At 34.1% G+C, this 22,804-nt stretch overlaps 1 protein-coding gene across 1 annotated transcript; it reads right to left on the reverse strand.

Annotated features, from left to right (window-relative positions):
- Positions 1-3,319: 3,319 nt before the first annotated feature.
- On the reverse strand, positions 3,320-5,466 carry LOC107954146 (plasmodesmata-located protein 7). Its single transcript, XM_016889619.2, has 3 exons — positions 4,565-5,466; positions 3,847-3,960; positions 3,320-3,604 (listed from the first exon to the last, which is right to left on the reverse strand). The coding sequence occupies exons 1-3, from the start codon at positions 5,385-5,387 to the stop codon at positions 3,597-3,599; spliced, it is 945 nt and encodes a 314-aa protein (XP_016745108.1). The 5' UTR covers positions 5,388-5,466; the 3' UTR covers positions 3,320-3,596.
- Positions 5,467-22,804: the final 17,338 nt, after the last annotated feature.

Genomic DNA, 22,804 nt, shown 5'->3' on the forward strand with positions numbered 1-22,804 from the left:
GGCGAAATCTCAAGCCCATATTTCGGGCCCGGGCCTAGTAAACGGGCTGAAAATTTTTCGTGGGCTCGGCCCGGCCCGGCCCATGGATAGGTCTACTATCCATCCATACACATTATTAATCTACTTTTACATATTTTCTCGTATTTTTTAATTTATTCAATTTTGATAGTTTTAAACATTACTCGACACTCTGAAAAATCAAGAATATATCACTTGGTTCTAAAAAAAATTATTTATTTTATTTTTGGTCGAAATCAAAGTGTCCACTAGTAGTAGTAGTAACTAATCCTTTTTGTCGCGAGTGCTTTTTGAAGAGGTAAATGACCGACCTGAAATATGTTCCATTCTCGTGAGTGGAGATCAAACTCCGAGCTCATAATTAAGGGATCAATTTAGCAACCACCATATCTTATGATTTTTATTTTATTTATTTTAATCTTAATTTAAAATACCATTTCTTGATAAATTTATTATTGGTCAAATTTTAATGCAAAACGTCACAAATAACAATGATAACATATTTATAATAATACACGCCACACCAAAATGCAAAAACCTTAAATAAATTGAATTTAAAAAGCAAAAGCTACAAAGCAATTTACCCAAAAAGCCTCTAGGGACTGAAGAGCAATGTGCCCCTTTTCTCCTTTTTCTCTTTTTCACGTGAAGGCCACAAATGTGTCTTGGCTTTCCTTTTTAAGGTTTCATGTAGGTCCCGCCTTTTTTTATTTATTTTTTCATTTTTTCTTTCTTTTCCCTTTTCTTTTAATGCTCTGTAAATGAAACCATTAGTTATAATTTGATTAGTTTATTCAATTTAATTAAATAAATTATTAAAAATATTAAAAGTAAACCATTTAATTCAACTAATTCAATCATCTATTTAACCTCTTTTTTTCAAATTGAAGAATTAGTCGATTCTTGGTCTTACCAAATGGTCCAATCCAATTCCTAGAATCTTGCATTTTTTTCTTCTTCTTTTTCCTTTTATTTAATTTTCTTTCTCATTTTCTTTATTTTTTATTCTTCTTCTTCTTCTCCTCCTCCCATTTTCATATTTTCTTTTGAATTTTTACCTTATTTTTTTCTCCATTTACCCTAAGTATCACTAGCATACATCGCTGCTACCGAAGCTTCGATCAACCCCCTTCTCACACCAAAATGAAGCTCTCCCCACCCTTTCTTCATCCTACGAATTAAGTTTCCTCGAAAAATGACCAAAACACTTTAAAACCAAACAAAGGTTTGAAGCTAAAAACTCTGATTTGCAATCATTCACTGTTAGATCACTATGAGCTTAGAATATGTTAATCTCCTCAACCTCCTCTATAGTCCCAATGTTTGGATTCTCGAGTAAGTAATCGGAACCCCAAGAATCCAAAACTTGAAATAGGGAGTCTTCTTTCTCTCTTCTTTTTTGACCTTTATTAAATACCAAGCGCTAATCTGAGGGGGGCAGGCAGGGGCTTAGCTCCCAAAAATAGAAAATTGTAATTCAATCCATTTATAAATGATAAAATTATAATTTCACCTCAAATGGAAAAATAGTTTAGTACTTTAAAAAATAATGAATCAAAATTTCATGATAAAATTATATTTTGACTTTTTAAAAAAATTATAATTCAATTCTAAACGGTGAAAAAAGTTTCTAGATTTGCCCTTGAATATTGTTGTTGGTTCTCTTTTTTTTTTTCTTTTTTTTTCTTGCAGATTTTGACTATAAGTCTTTTTATTTGTTTCTCTCTCTCTCTCTTTTTCTTTCAATTGTTGTTGCTTATTGGTTATTGGGCTTGAGATGTGAGCTAAGGGATGTTGTTATCAAGAGGTTGTGAAGGCTGGATGGTGGTGGTGAAGGGATGTTGAAGGGCTATCGATCGAGGGTGTGAGACATTAGATGATGAATTGAGAATAAAGATGGTGATCTGATAGCGTTGAGGGCTCTGATAGTGGTGTCGAGAGCCTCCTTAGTTGAAGGTGAATGATAGTTAACTTTATGGGGAAGGTGGTAGCAGTGGTAATTGGGAACTAGGGTTTTCAGAACTAGATCGGTGGCTGAGTTGGTTAGGCCATAGGTTCAACTGCCCTGTTCAAATAGTTTTCTATCTTGTTCAACCCGTCCATACCAGTTCTCAAGTTGACTAGTCTAATGACTTTCTTTGAATTGATTCTTAATCCAATCGGTCTAACTAGAGGCATAGAGTTGCTAGCAAAACTGTAAGGTGGTTGTGATGGGAGAGAGCTGGTGACGGCATAGTTAAAGAGATAAGCCATATGGGCCTATTGTTTGGTAGGCTCAAGTTTTACTCAAGTTTGTGTGGCTCAGATTTAAAAAGTCTTAGGTCTCAAATTTGTGTTTCAAGCTCATAAAATAAAATTGAAACAAAATGTTAAAAAAAAAAAGAGCACAAAATAAAAATCAAAATCGAAGTTAAAAGGCGAAATCGGAATTGAAATTTTGTAACTTGACTTTATCAAAATTTGGACTTAAAATGAGACATTGAATGGAATGTGAAATTGACTCGAAAATCAAATTAGCCTGAGCATGTAATATAACTTGTTTGAGTGGGTGTGGAAATGAAGTTGCTTTCGATGAGAATTTGATTATATTTTCTAAAATCCTCAATATAATGTGTTGGCTAAAGAAGCTCATTAGAGGATGTCAGATTTGTGTTTGATGTAATGCGATGTTTTCTTAAAGTAACCTTAATTAAAGCTTATTTCACTAACTTTAGAGTAAATATTTAAAGTATGTTGAAGCCATTGACACTTATAATCTTTTATCATTTTTTGAAATTTTATACTTTAATATATTTTTTTTAAAAAAATAAGTAGGAAGTTGTTAGTGTATTTTAATTAGAAAAAAAAAATAATGCCAAGCAAAACGTTGACTTGAAATTTAAAACAATCGTAAAAGGATAATTTGAAAAATTATTGTGGAACTCAAACTTTTCTTTTCTAAGTGGGTCATAATTTAAGTGCATTAATTGCTGTAAGTTAAATGAAGTAATAATTACTAGTTGATTATTTAATTAGTTAAATTTGGGCTTAATGTGAATCCTATATATATTATAAATAGGGTTCTCTTTTGCTTTTAGGGCACCAAACTTTGAAAAAAGAAATAAATTTGTTTTAAAGTAATATTGTTAACTTTAAAAAAAGTTTGAGAGTAGTAATTAAGTGGGAAGATATTAGGATAAAAAACAATGATAATCTTATAAGATAACAATTATACATGGATGTTAGGATATTATTATAACGAAACAATAAAAGGAGAAAAGGGAGGAAACTTAGCACAAAAGTGTAAGGAAACAATGAATAATAACATGCACAAATAAAATCACAGCTTTGCAATAACAATAAGAAATTGTTTTCTCTTCACATTAAGACAAGACAAGAAAAGCCAACTTTGTGAGAGTGTGGAATCTTAGCCTTACACTGTTTTCTTCTTCGTTCCCTTTTTTCCTTTATAACTTTAAATTGGCACGTCTTTCCATCTTGTCTTTGCTTTAGATAAAAGTTGGAACAAAAAAAAAAAAATTGAATAGAAGATAATCAATTCTACCCTTAATGATCTGGATTCTGGAAAAGTTGGAATATTATTTACCTGCATTAAAAGGAATAATAATTAATTGAATTTCAAAGAATCATGTCAGTATATACTGAATCAAATAAAAAGATTATAGAAATTTTACTTTCTTTTCTTTTTTGTAAAATATATATATAGTTTATCATAGATATTGAGTAACCAAATCTAATTTAATTAAAATTATTTAAGTTAATAGACGTGAAAGTTTAATTTTATTAATATTTTTGTGTCAAGGATAAAAAAAAGGTTATGTAATTTACCATTTCGGTCCACCACTTTTCTTAGGAAAGCAAGAAAAATGATGAGCAAAGCGATCCCAGCCAGTAATCCAATGATAATTGCAAACGTCTTCTCACCGTCGTTGCCAGATTTTTCTACAAATAATATATCAATGCAAATGGATCACTCTCATTGACATGCTTCTTTTTCTTTTTAAGAAAAAAAGGGCTAAACTATTTTATAGATCTATTATTTTATTCAATAAATAAAATATTTATAATAGCACAATAATGCAATCGGAAACTAATTAAGCTGAACGAAAATAGTAACATAATTACGTAATTGGAAATTAAACTGAACTAGAAGAGATTTTCACAAAAACTTCAGACCTCATTCAACTAAAAGATTAGGTATAATGATAAACTTTTTTTTAAGAGTTAAATTAATATTTTAGCGGAAATCAGATTAAAACATTAACTTTTTACTGATATTAGCATGGTAATTCTCAATTATAATTCACGTACGCAGATTGTTGTATTTAATAATTTAATATTTAGTTAATATTTTTATTAAAAAGACAATAATTCAACACCTTTTAGAAAATCTAAAGTTAAATTTAGTTCAAGAATAAATAAGAGTGAAATTGATAAAATATATAAGTTTAAAATCTACCATGTCATTTGATATACTCAAATTAGGACGTGGCAAATGAATTTACTTAAATTTGGTAAAAGAAAAGGGGTGTTTCAGAGGTTTTACCGTTATGGGATTTAGGATAATAGTGACCATTATCGTCAGCAGTGGAGAACCTAGCATAGCACTTGCCTAAATACATGTCACCATAAGCGGCTGCGGCGCATTCGCTTTTCAGCCGTTGGATGGCGGAAGACAAACAATCCTGACATTCCGCCAAGCTAAGGTCCCCCACACATTGGGCCAAACCCTGGACTTCACCCGACCCACCGACTCTGAACAGCCCTCCGCCGCCCATCAACCCCGCCATCATCGCATCTCTACCCCCTACAATCTCCGACTCCTTCTCAAACTCCACCGACGGCCCACACTTCTTGAGCACAACATTTTTATCCTCAATTCCCAGGAACGTAGCGTTGTCGTACTTAATGAAGCAGCCTTGCAGCTGTACCGCCCCACCACAGGAGGTTGGGCATAAGGAACCGGTTTGGGTCACTGCACGGGCAACGCAGGTGGCGCAGTCCGGCATGGAGAGATCGCCACGACACTGGTAAAGGCCGTAAACAACATCTTGGGGACTTGAACCCATGATGGTGAAGTTGTTGTAGGAGGAATAAGTGGCTGAGTTAACAAGGGAAGTAAGCAAGGAGTTGAGGTTGGACTCATAGGGCGAGTCGGGTGCGTACTTTTGTTGGGTGCAGCCCCCGAACACGAAGGAATCTGTTGAAGAAGAAAGTGCTGTTTGGATGGGGAGAAAGGGGAAGGAGATAAGGAATAAGGAGAGCGAAAGGAGAGAAGTGGCCATTGTTGGTTTGATTTGCTTTAGGGAGAGAGAGGGGACTGATAGTGATAGCGAGAGGTTCACAGCCATATCATGCAATGCCTTCATATATACTTAAAAGCAGTGCTTTGAGAGGCATTGCCATCTCAGATTCACAAAAAGGATGCATGGCCTTAATTTACCCTTTATTTTATAATTTTTATTCTAAACGATGTATTTAACAAGTTTTTCTTTTATGCATCCATCCATATCAATACTATTTATAAAGTTATTTTCGTAGCTTTTCATTCGTTTTAGAATCAGAGTTAATCACGTTGGTCAAGATGATATTTAACTTTTAATATTATAATTTTTTAAAAGAAAATTCATTAATTCATTCCATAGGGAAAAAAACAATGAATATTCGTCATAGGCGGCAAAAACCAAGCTTCATCAACACAACAAAGTCTTCAACCTCAGCATCAGCATCAATAGAACATTATGACACATTGACAATTGGCTCTGTCATAACTCAAACGCAACATATCTGAAGTGATTGCGAGCACTTAATATGATAAGGAAATCAACATTGGATGGTCCAAAATGGCAAGCAAAAATTGACAAAAGAACCAAGTATCCACAAAACTAGAGAGGAAGTGTAACACCCCCACCCGACCTGTTCTTTAGATCCGGGTGCAGGCGTCACAATTGAACCGAGTTATCATTCATACTATGATCTCACTAAGTTAAAAACAAATCGTATTACCTATTACAAAAGTAAACTTACATCAAAGTTTAATTCTTATAAAAAGTTTACTATTCAAACTTCGAACACTGATGATCTAAATAAATACAACATAACCGTCCCGTGGGCGAAGTTCCTAAAGGTGCCTCCTTCCTATGTGCATGACACTTTACTACAAAGTTTTTTGATTCAATAAGATCTGGCTAGGTCCCTCCTCGAGTACCTTAATCTACTATTCCTACAACCACAGATCCAACCCCTGTAAGTTCAAACGAATTTAGTGAGTTTCTTCATTACACAAAACGTACCCCACCTTAACGGGGCTCAATTCAATAATAATGATACAACGACTCCCTGCTCTTTTGGGATATTTCTCTTAAGCTGTTGTAGTGGACTTTATCTTATTCCCGATCCTATCTATTGAAGGATAGATTGTTGAACGATTACTCTCTAGCCACTCTATCAGCCCTCTTTGGTAGTTCTTTTGAATGTCTCACCATTTCTAAAAACTCTATTCCTTTCTCCTATCTATGCCCATTTGGTTCTCATCATCTTACTATCATACCTCTTCAACACGACCTTCCGGCTTACCCTCCTAAAGGCCTTTGGTGAGTGTTCACATCTATTTAGTTTGTAATAGACTTTTTCCTTATATTAATTCCGCGTGACTTGCTCTGTAACATCTCGATTTTCAGTGGTATCAGAAAACAGTGGTTCGAGATCACCAAATTCGACGAGTAAGCTCGTAAAATTTATTATTTAGTATTTACGAGTCAAACATGGTTTTAGAAATATTTTTGAATTAGTAATTTGTGTTTTGTAAGGATTTATTAGGTCAATTAGTTTTAGAAAATGAGGTATCGAGACCTCATTTCTATAAATCAAGCTGTAAATATTTTTATAAATATTTACAGAGTGTCATTAAGGTAGTATTAAAGTTTTGTTAGAAAATTTTAACGTTTTGATAGTTAATTAATTAAAAAGGACTAAATTGAAAAATGTGCAAAACTTGTTAATTAAAGAAATAGTAATTAAATAGCCTAAATGGTAAATAAGGGAGGACTAAAAGGGCAAATAGACACACATGAGATGGCTGAGGCGGCATAAGTAGAAAAAATAATGAAATTATGTGATTTAAGGGCAAAATGGTCATTTAGTGAAATTAAGAAAAATAAAACAAATGGCTAAAATGATTTCTAGACATTTCATCTCTAAATTTCAGCTTAAAAACACCATTGAAGAGCTCTTAAGAAGCTTGTTTTCTATTTTGGTTCATATCAAGAGCTCGTAGATACTCGTGAAAAGGGATAATTAACAGAATAGTCCCTGAACTTCTATAAATCCTACAAATTAATCCAGCTAAGTTTGTACGGTTAAACTTAAATATTTATATTGATTTGATGAATGATATTCTATATTTATTCTATTGTTGAAAATGAAATATTGTTAAAGTTATAAAATTAAATTGAATACTCGGGCTAAATGGAACGCGGGATATGAGTACATTCAGCAATTGATGAATTGACGGTATTGAAGGTAAGTGAAAGCAAATTACCCAAGTAAACTGAGGATCAGCATTTGTTGCGAACTTACGTGTTTACTTTCTGTTTAGCTCTCACGAGCTTCTGTTTAACTCATATAAGTTTCTGTTCAGCTCTTTTAAGCTTCCGTTTAACCCTTATGAGTTTCCGTTCAGCTCTTTTGAGCTTCTGTTTAACCCTTTTTGGTTTTCGTTCAGCTCTTATGAGCTTCCATTCAACCCTTATGGGTTTCTATTTAACACTTATGTGCTTCCATTCAGTCTTCGGGCTTTTGAAAACGATGTACTCTTATCCATAAATCGTTCTCCGATTTGGTAAGATTTGGTAAGTGACTTATGTAATTGAAATTGAAAGATTTACCCTTTTTTTATTGATATTGATTTGAAAGAAGTGTTTTCATCGATTAAGGTTGTGATTGATAGGAAGATTGCATGAATAATTTGCTTATTTGATTTATTATATTAGGTTCGGTAAGATTTATGTTTAACCCATCAAACTTACTAAGCTTCATTAAGCTTACTTGTGTTGTTTAATGTCCTTGTAGATTAACGTGAGGTCTGAAGATTGGATCAATACATTAAGCCACACTATCCAACTTGTTCCAGTAGTTTTTGCAATGTATACTATGGTTTGTATGGCATGTATAGGTTGGAATGGTTTTGTGTAAAGTTGGTTTGTGTAAATATCATGAATTACATTTTGTTTAAATTTCTTATCAACTTATATATGTATGTGTAGTATTATCTTGCTTGATATATGCTTGGGTGTGATTAATTGATGGATAATTTATAGGCATGTTGGTGAATGTGTTGGTAAAATATGGTTGTTATAAGTAATCAAATGTGTGAATTGATTAATGTGGCAAATTAGAATGTTAGGATATATGTGATAATATGACATTTTTAGAGCAAAGAATTGGTTGTATTGAAAGTCTTGTTATGGCCTATGAGTATAAAATTTGAAGTGTTTAGGTTGAAATAAAAAAATGGGTGAGAAATGTGGCCTTAAAATGACCTATTTTCGTCCACACGGACAGAGACACGAGCGTGTGTCTCAACCGTGTGTGACACACGGCCTAGCACATGGGCATGTGGTCTGGCCGTGTGTCCCCTGCATCCTTAAAATTGAAAAATAGAATGCCCAGGTATTTTCACACGGCCTAGCACACGGGCGTGTGGCTTGGTCGTGTGACCCAAGTCAGAGAGTTACATGGGCATGAACAAGGGCTGGGACACGATCGAGTGCCCCACATCGAATGCCCACATGGCCTAAGACATGGGGCCACACGATCGTGTGTCCCCTACACCTAGGAAAAATTTTGAAATTTTGTGACAAATTCTCTAAGCTTCCGGTTTAGTTTTGATTCATTTCTAATGTTAATTTTGGGCCTCGAGGGCTCATATAAAGGACAATATGAGTGATTATGATTAGTTTCTAATATTTATGTTAAATGATATGAAATATTCATATTTGATCAGAAAAATCTAATAATGCTCTGTAACCCTATTCTGGCGACAGATTAGGGTTAGAGGTGTTACATTTAGTGGTATCAGAACTTCGGTTTAGTCGATTCTTGGAATGAACATAGTGTGTAAAATATCTAGAAATACAAGCCATATAAATCAGTGATTGTGTGATGTGTATGATCCAATCTAACCTTTATTTTCTTATAGATTGTAAAGATGTCAGATGGATCTAAACATACTGACCATGATAAGGTCAACAGTAGAGCACCAACTTCTGAACATTGGACGAGTAGTAATGTCCCGATCCCTCAGGTTCAAGAGCAAGAACTTAAAAACATGTTCTTTGGATATATGAACCAATGGTTTGTGAGTTCATGGAGGGAAGAAATCCGGCTCAACATCTTCCTTCCCCTACTATACCACCTGTAGTGCCATCGGTTGCACCTCCACCTCCTCTAGTGACTGAATCTAGTAAACGTACTCTGATTGAGAAACTTAGAAAGCGTGGAGCTAAAGAATTTCGTGGTAGGGCAGAAGATGATCCAGTCAAAGCTGAATATTGGCTTCAAAATACAATAAGAGTTTTTAAAAAAATGACTTGTTCCCCTGAAAATTATTTGAGATGTGTTGTTTCATTACTAAAAGAGGAAGCATATAACTGGTGGTCGATAATAGTGGCAGTTGTGCCAAACGATAAAATTTCCTGAAAATTCTTCCAGAGTGAATTTAAAAAGAAATATGTCGACAAAAGATATCTAGATAAGAAAAAGAAGGAATTCCTTAAATTGCGCCAAGGAAACAGATCAAGAGCTGAGTATGAAAGGGAATTTGTATACCTCAGTAAATATGCCCGGGAAATTATGCCAACCGAAGAAGAACTATATATTCGGTTTGAAGAAGGGTTGAATGATGAAATCCAAATGATGATTGGGGGCACTAAAATAAGAGAATTTATTATTCTGTTAGATCGTACACAGAAGATAGAAGAGGTGTACAACCAAAAAATGCAACGAGATAGGCAAAATCGAGAATCTTACAAAAGAAGTTCCTCTAAATCATTTTCAGCATTATTTGCGAAAAAGTCTAAAGATGATTTCAGTCGAGCCATCTCAAAGCCTGAACGTTCAAATAAAAACAAAATGATTCAACAAGATTTCGGGGTATCTACTAGACCCGTTGTTAATGTAGGTAGTGTGCAAAATAATCCTAAGCCCAAATACAAATACTGTGGGAAATACCACCCTGGTGAGTGTAGAAGCAAAGTGGGGGCCTGCTACAAATATGGAGCTACTGATCATTTTATCCGAAACTGTCATCAATTACGAAAAGAAGTTAAAGAGCAGAAAGAAAAATAATTGGCTACTTCTTAGAGAAGTTGGCATTCGGGCCAAAATAGTGCCACTAGGATTGCTCGTTCAGGTATGAAAGATACTACTGCTCATTCAGAGGCTAGAGCACCTGCGCGTACCTATGCCATTGGAGTAAGAGAGGAAGCTACGACCCCAGATGTGATTGTTGGTACATTCTATCTTTTTGATGTTACTGTGTATGTATTGATTGACCCTTGGTCCACTCATTCTTATATTTGCACTACATTAGTAGTGGAAAAGAAGTTACATGTTGAATCTACTAATTATGATATTCAAGTTACTAATCCATTAGGTCAAAGAGTAATAGTTAATTTAGTGTGTCGTAATTGTTCACTGAAAGTGAAAGGTTGTAAATTTCCTACTGATTTGATGTTGCACCCTTTCGGGAATTTGATGTTATTCTGGGAATAAATTGGTTATCTTTACATGATGCTGTGGTAAATTGTAGACAGAAACGGATTGATTTGAAATGTTGGACAGGAGAGATGATTTCAGTTGAGTCTAAGAATCCGAAGGATATTGTTATAATCATTTCATCTTTTTCTGCTCAGAGATTGATGCAAAAAGGTAATAAAGCATTTCTAACTTATATTCTTGATACCTCGAGTCCAGAATCGAAGCTAGATCAGTTACCGATTTAGTGAGTTTGCTGATGTATTTCCTAAAAAATTGATAGGTTTACCTCCTAATCGTGAAGTTAAGTTTGCAATTGATGAGATTCCTAGAACTACTCCGATATCAGTAACACCATACCGAATGGCACCAGCTGAGTTAAAGGAATTAAATGCATAGTTGCAAGATTTATTAGACTGAGGGTTTATCAGACCGAACATGTCTTTTTAGGGTGCACCTGTCTTATTTGTGAAAAAGAAAGATGGTTCTTTGAGACTGTGTATAGATTACAGATAGTTGAACAAGGTTACAATTAAAAATAAATATCCTTTTCCATGTATCAACGATCTGTTTTATCAACTGAAAGGTGCCGCAGTGTTTTCGAAGATAGACCTTAGATCCAGGTATTATCAGTTGAAGGTTAAAGAGTGTGACATGCCAAAAACTACTTTCAGAACTCAATACGGTCATTATGAGTTTTTGGTAATGCCATTTGACGAATGCCCCTGTTGCTTTCATGGATCTAACGAATTAGATTTTTCAACCTTACTTAGATAGATTTGTGGTTGTATTTATTGATGATATACTAATCTATTCCAAGACAGAATCCGAGCATGCACAACATTTAAGGATTGTACTACAGACTTTGAGAGAAAAATAGTTGTACACAAAGTTTAGCAAATGTGAATTTTGACTTCACGAGGTTGGAGTTTTGGGTCACATTGCTTCAGCCAATGGGATTCGAGTTGATCCGAGCAAAGTTTCTGCAGTGGTAAATTGGAAAACTCCGAAGAATGTTTCAGAAGTGCGAATTTTTCTAGGTTTAGCAGGTTACTACCGACATTTTGTCAAAAAATTTCGATTAATGCTTCACCGTTGACCTAATTATTACAGAAAAATGTTGAATTTTTTTGGTTCGATGAGTGTCAACAAAGTTTTGATCAATTGAAGAAAATGTTGACAGAAGCTCCAGTCTTGACTCAGCTAGAATCTGGGATATCGTATGTTGTATATAGTGATGCGTCTCTAAATGGTTTGGGTTTTGTACTGGTGCAGTCAGGAAAGGTAGTGACCTATGCTTCTCGACAATTAAAGCCACACGAGAAGAATTATCCTACACATGATCTTGAGTTGGCTGCAATCGTATTCGCTTTGAAGATTTAGAGATATTATTTATACGGTGAGAAATGTTATGTGTTTATAGATCACAAAAGTTTGAAATATTTAATGACCTAGAAAAAGCTCAATTTGAGACAGAGACGGTGGCTAGAGTTACTGAAATATTACGATATGGTTATTGACTACCATCCGGGAAAAGCTAATGTGGTTGCAGATACACTTAGTCGAAAGTCGTCATTGTTTGCACTCCAAGCGTTAAACACTCATTTATCTCTTAATAAAGATGGTTCTATATTAGCAGAGTTGAGAACGAAACCTTTGTTTCTTCAACGAATTTGAGAGTTGCAAGATGATGATCCGAAATTGGTGTTAAAACGACAAATGGTTAGGACAATCTGAGTTCAGAGTATAGCATTGATGATAGTGGTATGTTACGCTATCGCAATAGAATTTATGTTCTGAATAATTCAGATTTGAAAAATGATTTTCTTTCTGAAGCTCACAGTAGCATGTACTCCATTCATCCGGGTAGTACGAAGATGTATTGTGATTTGAAATGGATGTATTGATAGCTAGGTACAAAACGGGAAATTTGTGAATTTGTAGCTAAGTGTTTGATTTGTCAGCAAGTGAAAGCAGAACATCAGGTACCAACGGGTTTATTACAACCTGTCATGATTCCTGAATGAAAGTGGGAACATGTCACAATGGATTTTGCATCTGGTTTGCCTGTAACTCCGAGAAAGAAAGATTCGATATGGGTGATTGTTGATAGATTGACTAAATTGGCATGTTTTATTCCAGTTAGAATAGACTTTTCACTTGAGAATTTAGCGAAATTATATATATCTGAAGTTGTGAGGTTACATGAGGTTCCAACATCCATTATTTTAGATCGAGATCTGAGATTTACATCAAGATTTTGGAATAAACTGCAAGAAGCTCTGGGCACTAAACTTTATTTTAGTACAACATTTCATCCTCAGACTGATGGGCAATCAGAACGAGTGATTCAGATTCTAGAAGATATGTTGAGATGTTGTATACTCGAGTTCAGAGGTAGCTGGGAAAGGTATTTACTGTTAGCTGATTTTGCATATAATAATAGCTATCAATCCAGTATAAAAATGGCACCGTTTGAAGCTCTTTATGGGAGGAAATGTAAGACTCCATTGTATTAGTCTGAATTGAGTGAATCCAAACTAGTAATAGTTGACTTGATCCGAGAGACTAAGGATAAAGTTCAGATTATTCGGAACAGTTTGAAAGTTGCTTCTAATCATCAGAAATCGTATGCAAATTTGAAAAGAAGATATATAGAATTCGCGGCTGGTGATTGAGTATTCTTAAAAGTCTCTCCGTGGAAGAAGGTGTTACAATTCGGTAGGAGAGGGAAACTGAGTCCAAGATTTATCGGACCGTATGAAATTGTCGAAAGAATCAGCCCTGTAGCTTATTGATTAGCTTTGCCTCATGAACTTGAGAAAATTCATAATGTGCTCCACGTATCTATGCTGAGACAGTAAAGATCTGATCCTTCACACATGATTTCTTATAATGAGATTAAGCTACAACCTAATATGACGTATTCGAAAGAACCGGTGAGAATTTTAGCTCGAGGGGTTAAAGAATTATGAAATAAACGAGTACCCTTAGTAAAAGTGTTGTTCGTCATGGTTCGGAGGAGGCTACCTGGGAAACAGAATAATCAATGAGATCACAATATTTGAACCTATTCCTAGGTGACAAATTTCGAGGACGAAATTTAGTAAAAGGGGAGAGTTGTAAGAGCCCGATTTTCAGTGATAATTAAAAATAGTTGTTTGAGACCACCAAATTTGATGAGTGAGCTCGTAAATTTTATTATTTAGTATTTATGAGTCAAACGTGGTTTTAGAAATATTTTTGAATTAGTAATTTGTGTTTTGTAAGAATATATTAGGTCAATAGTTTTAGAAAATAGGGTATCGAGACCTCATTTCTATAAATTGAGCCATAAATATTTTTATAAATGTTTACAGGGTGTTATTAAGGTAGTATTAAAGTTTCGTTAGAAAATTTTAACGTTTTGATAGTTAATTAATTAAAAAGGACTAAATTGAAAAATGTGCAAAACTTACTAATTAAAGAAATAGTGATTAAATAGCCTAAATGGTAAATGAGAGAGGAATAAAAGGGCAAAATAGACACATGCGGGATGGGTAAGGCGTCATAAGTAGAAAAAAATAATGAAATTATGTGATTTAAGGGCAAAATGGTCATTTAGTGAAATTAAGAAAAATAAAATAAACGGCTAAAATGATTTCTAGACATATCATCTCACAATTTTAGCCTAAAAACACCATTGAAGATCTCTTAAGAAGCTGGCTTTTTATTTTTCTTCATATCAAGAGCCCATAGATACTCGTGAAAAGGTAAAATTAGCAGAATAGTCCCTGAACTTCTGCAAATCTTACAAATTAATCCAGGTAAGTTCGTACGGTTAAACTTAAATATTTATATTGATTTGATGAATGATATTCTGTATTTATTCTATTGTTGAAAATGAAATGTTGTTAAAGTTATAAAATTAAAATGAATATTCGGGTTAAATGGAACGCAGGATATGAGTACATTCAGCAATTGATGAATTGACGGTATTGAAGGAAAGTGACAACAAATTACCCAAGTAAATCGAGGTTCAGCATTTGTTGTGAACTTACGTGTTTACTTTCCGTTTAACTCTCACGAGCTTCTGTTTAACTCATATAAGTTTTCGTTCAGCTATTTTGAGCTTTTGTTTAACCCTTACGAGTTTCTGTTCAGCTCTTTTAAGCTTCTGTTTAACCCTTTTTGGTTTTCGTTCAGCTCTTATGAGCTTCTGTTCAACCATTATAGGTTTTTGTTTAGCACTTATGTGCTTTCGTTCAGCCTTCGGGCTTTTGAAAACGATGTACTCTTTTCCGTAAGTCATTCTCCGATTTGGTAAATGACTTATGTAATTGAAATTGAAAGATTTACCTTTTTTTTATTGATATAGATTTGAAAGAAGTGTGTTCATCGATTAAATTTGTGATTGACAAGGAGGTTGCATGAATAATTTACTTATTTAATTTATTATATTAGGTTCGGTAAGATTTATGTTTAACCCATCGAACTTACTAAGCTTCATTAAGGGTACTTGTGTTGTTTAATGTCCTTATAGATTAACGTGAGGTCGAGAGATCGGATTAATACAGCAAGCCACACTATCCAACTTGTTTCGGTAGTTTTTGCAACGTATACTATGGTTTATATGGCATGTATAGGGTTGGAATGGTTTTTAGTATAGTTGGTTTGTGTAAATATCATGAATTACATTTTGTTTAAATTTCTTATCAACTTATATATGTATGTGTAGTCTTATCTTGCTTGATATATGTTTGGGTGTGATTAATTGTTGGATAATTCATGGGCATGCTGGTGAATGTGTTGGTAAAATATGGTTGTTATAAGTAATCAAATGTGTGAATTAATTGATGTGGCAAATTAGAATGTTAAGATATATGTGATAATATGACAATTTTAGAGCTAAGAATTGGTTGTATTGAAGGTCTTGTTATGTCATCTGAGTATGAAATTTGAAGTGTTTAGGTTGAAATAAAAAATGGGTGAGAAATATGGCCTTAAAATGGCCTATTTTCGTCCACAAAAGCAGAGACACGGGAGTGTGTCTCAGCCGTGTGTGACACATGACCTAGCACATGGGCGTGTGGTCTGGTCATGTGTCCCCTGCATCTTTAAAATTGAGAAACAGAATGCCCAGGTATTTTCACACGACCTAGCACACATTGCCGTGTGACCCCTGCACCTTAATTTCACAATTTAGTATGCTAGGCCATGTGGCTTGGCCGTGTGACCCAAGTCAAAGAGTTACATGGGCATGGGCATAGGCTGGGACACGGCCGTGTGCTCCACATCGAATGCCGACACAGCCTAAGACACGGGCATGTCTCTTGGTCGTGTGAGCCATACGGCCTGGCCACACGAGTGTGTGTCCCCTGCACCTAGTAAGTGAAATTTGGCGAAAAATTCTCTGAGTTTTCGGTTTCGTCCCGATTCATTTCTAACGTAGATTTTAGGCCTCGAGGGCTCATATAAAGGATAATATGAGTGATTATAATTAGTTTCTAATATGTATGTTAAATGATATGAAATGTTCGTATTTGATCTAAAAAGTTTGGTAATGCTTCGTAACCCTATTCTTGGGACAGATTAGGGTTAGGGGTGTTACATGTTCACCTTTCATCCTTTGGTATGGCTAACAAGGCTCCACGCCACCTTGGCGAACTAAATCCAATTTAGTTTAAACAGTGGTCAGATTACTTCTTTGTAATATACTTAGTCGAATTACTGTATCCAAAATCGTTGCACACCCTCCTACTACGACCTACTATGAACTTTACTACTCATCTGATTGCCATTGTATGGCCATCTGAGTTCACGATTTCTCTTTCATACTACATTTTCCCAAAACTTGTCATTTGGTGAATACTCCCTAAATGATTTCCTCTTATAGAGGAATAGTCTTGACAAACACATTTGTTGTCTCATTTACTCATCTTTGTCAATAGGTTTTTTCTAACCCTTTCTTTCTTTATGGTTTAACCCACGTTCTCATGACAACCCCCTAGAATATAAGGTTTCTCTAAGCGTCCTTTGGTGGCACTTATTGGTGGATCCTTACCTACGATCCTAAGTTATACCAACTTTCGTTCGCTTACACTAGGCACCATTAGTGCGTCAACTTCTATGACTATCCCTATTGGGTTACCACCCACGTGCTTTACTGACTTTTACATCTACTATTCTAGTAGTCATTTCCCTCTTTATTTTTCCTCTTTTATTACCAAATTCCTTCAACCCGATGGTTATCTAATGCATGCCTATACTTACCTTTGCCTTATACCCCTCCCACGTTTAATGTCCTGACTGACTTCATTAGTTGCCATAGTGTAACTACGGTTCTTCATTTCAGTATACCCGTGTCTATCATATCGGCAGACTATCTATGATGCCATAACATATTTTAATTATGGTCTTACATGATATAACCCTGTGTTTACCATCTCGATGGACCATCTTGTGTTTAGTGTCCCATTGGACTATCTCGTGTTTACTGTCCCGTCGGACTATCTATGATGTCGTAGTGTCTTTCAACTAGGGTCTTACACAGTATAACCTCGTGTTTACTGTCTTGGCGAACTATCAAAGGATGTTGTAGTGTCTTTCAGCTATCATGATGCCATAGCGTATTTCAGTTATGGCCTTACTCATCCTTATCATGATGTCATAACATCTTTCAATTATGGTCTTACTCATTTTAGGCATATGGCCTCCGATCAGTCCCATGGCCTAGCCATGATATTTATTTATTTTTCCTATTGCAATCCAACCATTCCTCCATTCACCATCCTAGCCTTGATGCTCGAGCACCATAGTATCCCCTCCGCAAGGCCCGGAGCTTCGCCTATCGCAGTTGCACACAGCAATACCGTATGTCAGTATCTAGCAAAATCACCTATTCTCTATTTCCCCTCCTAACTTCGCCTAAACCCGACAATGTTTCCCTTACATACATTGTATGCATTCCATGGATGCAATACCATTGAATCGTAGCGAACTTATGCACATTGAACTATAATGACTGATACTTTTAAACCCGTGCAACTTTACAACATGCTTAGCATCTCAAGGGTTGAATGAAGAAACTTGCCTGATGCTTCTTCGCCTTGTCCACTTAGGTTGCTCGAACGCCAGAGCTCTCATTCTCATAGCAGCTAAGCATGAAAACCAAATCATGGGTTGAACGTAGTAATCCTCCTTTAAACTTAGTTTCTAGAAGTAAGAAGAACCCTAAAAAATGGTTTCTGGAAACTCTTAACTCTGTTTCTAAATCTTGCATACACTAAGGATTCATAGCGTTACCAAGTTACTGTATTATTTATTTTTCCTACTTGAACCTCGTAATTATCACTCCATGCAGAGCTTCCCTTAACCGTCTCTTCTTCGAAACAACACGAGAAGAAGATGAAGAAGAAAGGAAAATGAAACAAATTGGAGAAGAAGTGTTCCGGAAAGTCATTTCTCGGTTATTTATAGCCCTTCCCGCACAATCCCCAACCTTGCCACATCCACTCATTCTTAATCATTTTGTCCCCTATTAAGGAACCGACTAGTTCTAATTCGACCGAACCAGAATTTGATTTCAACCATGCTCCATTCCATTTCCCACTTTTCCCATTTTTCATTCGACCGAACCGACTTGTGAAATCATTTATTATTCTGAAACACTCTCAAAATAGAAACAAATTAAAAAGTTGGTGAAGAGCCATCCATTTTTCAAGAGAAACTTCTAGTGGCCGCTAGAATTTCAATGAGGACAAGCACCGTCATCTATCCATCACAAATTGTGAAGACAATAAAAAGACCCACATAATATATCTGCAAACTAAAAAGAGAGAAAGTAATACAGTGAATGAGAAAAAGAAAGAAACAAAGGGTTAGTGTGAGGGTGAAAAAAGTGGGAAGTAGCTAGTCCGAAGGTTGGCATCGCCGTTGGGCAAAACAAAAGAGAAGAAGCAAACAACTTGAAAAAAGTTTTTAAGGTTTTGAAATATTGATTTTTGAAAGAGAATATTATAAATTAATCGGATATTAATTCACTTTAAAAAACACTAAAACTTAAATTTAAAAAATATTTTTTTTATTATAAGATATTTATGTGTTTTAATAAGTTTATAATTTTTTAACATTAATCTCATTATAGGTTCTTATCATATTTTCTCTATTTGATACAATATCTAAAACTATCCATAGCACATTCCTAACCCTTGAATAGGAGGATAATGCACTTTAGCACACTCGAACCCACGTCCTCCTGCATTGACAATAATACCGATGCCAATCAAGTTAAGACTCAATCGACTTTTCAATGCAAATTTTATCTTTAGTGATAGATGTTGATTTTTTATATTTTCATATAAATTTTATTTTCACCTACAACAATGTGAGTATCATATAACATGTTTGTTTAAATTGATATCAAGAGTTATCAATTTAAAAAAAAAATAAAGTAAAAATATTATAAAATAAAAAGTGAGGTTATATATGTCCTATCCACTTTAATCAATTATGTTTTAACTTTCGCACTTTTCCTAAGCTCACTTTATGTTATCATTTTTATTTTTTATTATTATTTATAATTTTAAAAAGGTAAATATCACATGCACTTACATGACAAAATCTTGTACATTATTGATGTAAGATGTGAAAAAATTCTATCACCGACGTAATAGTTGAAAGATAATCTGATGTAAAAAAATTAACTCTAAGCAGTTACATTATGCGGGATTTTTTTTTAATTTTACATATATGTAAAAAAGTTAGTATACTATCTTTTGTCTATTTATTAGCTTTCTACCTCTGCTTGATTTCGGATAAACAGATAATTATTTTAACTAATTTAATTAAATTAAATTTTTAAAAAAATATTTTTAAAAATATATACCAAAATTTTTATTAAATAAAATGGAAAAAAATTATGGTAGGCATAGATTATTTTAAGTTAAATTATGGTTATAGTTCCTTTATTATGTTTAAATTTAGGATTTAATATTTATACTTTAATTTGACATAATTTAATTCATGTACTTCTATAATATCATTAGTTAGTCCAAACAATTGACACGTCTAACTATTCCGGTTAAAGTGTTGAGGTTGGATTTTTTTCTTAAAAATATCAATTTCAACTTATCATGTCGAAATACTTTTGGTGCATGTTAGGAATCTGGTTTTAAGAAAAATTCACATCATTTTAGTCGAAATGGTTAAAGGTTTGAGTTAACTAATGTTATTGTAAAAGCAGATAACCATATTATGTCAAATTAAAATATGAAGACTAAATCTCAAATGTAATTATGATAGAAAGATCAAATCTACAATTTGATCGTTATCTTATAGTGGCAAAAAAAAATAAACACGTGACATGAGGAAGGCCCAAGGCCCAATAGACCATATAGATTATCTTTTTTTGTACATATCACAAATGGAGGAGGGAGATAACAATCACAAGGTTTGAACCTAGTATTTGGGATGTTAACAAGGGACTTAAGTATTGCACCTTTTGTAGACACCCAAATCAGTCCAAGCAATTAATTTCGAGTTCATTGGGCCTCGATTTTCTTGAATTAAAGGGTTATATGGATTTTTTTTCTGAAATTGACTTTTAAGCTAATTCTAGAGTCAAGTTGAGTTTAATTTGATTTTAAAATTAAGGTTAGAGATATGATTTTAAGATAAGGGCTAAAATTGATTTTTTTTCAAAATTGCAGGGTGAATTGAACTTTGGCAATCAAAATTTGATCATTCATTTTAGGTTTCAACTAGGAATTTATTTTAATTTTAAATAGAAATGAGATTGAGCTCTTTTTTTTCTCAAATTTGGATTAAGATACGATTTTTTAATGCAAGCTTTAATTTTAAATGTAACGGCCTGACTTTCAGTGGTATCGAAAAATGTGGTTTTGGAATCTCGTTTTCGTAAATCGAGTCCGTAAATATAAAATAGAAATCTTTATGAAGTTTGGATAAAAATATATTGTAAAATTATCAAGTAATTTCGTCAATAAAATGGTTAATTAAAGATTATGAACTAAATTGTAAAAGTCCAATAACTATCGAGTTTTAATTAATAAAAGGCATAAGGACCTAAATAACAATTGAACAAAGGGCCAAAATGATTACTAGACCATTTCCCATTATAAGATAGTGGACATTGATGATAAAAGGCCACTTAGATTAGTTAATAATAAAATTTACATGATTAAGCTTAGTTAAGTTAATTAAGTTAGATTAATTAAGTCCTAATTAATATATATATATATATATAGGCTGGTTAGTGGGAGGAGAGATGAAAGCATGCTCATCTTCTCCATTTACCCCCATTCACCAAGAAACCAAAGAAAGCTTCAGAAGTCTCCTATCATTCGGACATTCAATTAGGTATGAAAACTAAGTCCTTTTCATGTAATTTTTATAGATTTGTGATCATGGAAGTTTGATTTAGCTAGCTCATGTACCAATTTGATCAATTGTTAAAGTTTAAGCAAGTTTTCATTGTTAATAAATTGATGAGTTAGGCTTGGAATTGATAGATATTGAGCTTAGATTATGAAAAAGACTAGATAGTAAAGTTAATTAGGCTTCTTTATTAATTTTGTAACATTAGGGACCAAATTGAATAAATGCAAAACCTTGTAACACCTTATACTCGACCAGATGGTCGATTCTGGGTACAGGATGGTACAATGTGTAATACCCTCCACCCGACCTCATTAATCGGATCCGAGTGCTAGGTGTTACTTCCTAAAACAGATGTAACCTAGACTCTTCTATTCGCCTATGTACTAAACGAGTAATGACTTAAATAAAATTTTATTATTTCATTTACTTTGAAGTACCTCATGTAATCTTATTACTAATGTCTTTACATACATTATGCTTTTACATTCTAAATAACTATGAATACCATCGATATCGTTTCAATTTACTTCGTACATATACAGATTTCTATAACTTATACGCATACATTAAGTATGCCATATAACCCTTCATATAAACGTAAACATTAACATATCTTCATGATTGTTCATATAATCTTCTTTTGGCTTTCCTTTGGCATGGCCCGTAACCTCGCCACAATCTTTCTCTTCTCTGTATACATCTTAGTATGAACCGTCGCTTTCTAGTGTAGCCTTGGCATCATCTTTCGATGCACTCTTTACTACCAAATCCTGCATTCAGAAGCAACCACAATAAGTTCACAAGAACTTAATAAGATAAATTATAAGTGTCAAATCTATTTCATCGTAATAAGTCTAGTTCTTGACACTTCCCTTTTTCTCTTGGCGGATACTTACCAGATTCATTCCTTACATATCTAGGTTGCTCTTACTGTGCTCTCCTTTATCGTATTTCACATAGAGTCTATACCTTATATAGAATTTCTTGTCTCATCCATGGTCATACACTCGTGGCGTACTATTTGATTCCTCTTCTCATTATTATGGGCGAGAAGGACTACATCCGTTCCTCAACACGAAACATTCATCATCAGTTTTCCTTTACTTTAAGCTCGTTGATTTACCTTTATATTACTCCTTCAAATTACACTTAGTCAGCATTATCTTCGGATCATTTCCACTAAGGTCATTCTTCTAATTGCGCCAACAAGGTGTACTCTTCCCTTGACATAGAGAACCATGAAGACATCCTTGCATGATAGATAGATAGCCACAAGGGTGTCCACATAACATTAGATAACCACAAAGGCTCCTACTCATATTAAATAGCTACAAGGGCATCAAAACACATGCACAAGCTAGCCATGGAGATGCCCATAAAAATAGATAGCCACAAAGGTGTCCACATAACAACAGACTTCGCCATTAAGGCATATTTAAAAAATACAACCACAAAGGCTTTTATACAACAAAATTAGCCACTAAGGCTTTGCTTTATCAAAATCAGCCACGACGGCTCTTCTCAGAACAGAACGACCACAATGGCTTCTGCATATAACATATTCTGCCACTAAGGCTCACATATAACAGATTTCACTGTAAAAACTCATGTATAATAAGGAACAACCACAAATGCTTCCACTTTTTGATAA

This window comes from Gossypium hirsutum, chromosome D07 (genome assembly GCF_007990345.1).
Source record: "Gossypium hirsutum isolate 1008001.06 chromosome D07, Gossypium_hirsutum_v2.1, whole genome shotgun sequence".
Classification (NCBI taxonomy): Eukaryota; Viridiplantae; Streptophyta; class Magnoliopsida; order Malvales; family Malvaceae; genus Gossypium; species Gossypium hirsutum.

Bases quoted from the DNA above. Each gene is read 5' to 3' on its own strand.
- LOC107954146 (XM_016889619.2), bottom strand. From the start codon at position 5,387: ATGAAGGCATTGCATGATATGGCTGTGAACCTCTCGCTATCACTATCA. The intron at 3,961-4,564 runs GTAAAACCTCTG...TATTATTTGTAG, and splicing joins TTATCCTAAATCCCATAACG to AAAAATCTGGCAACGACGGT.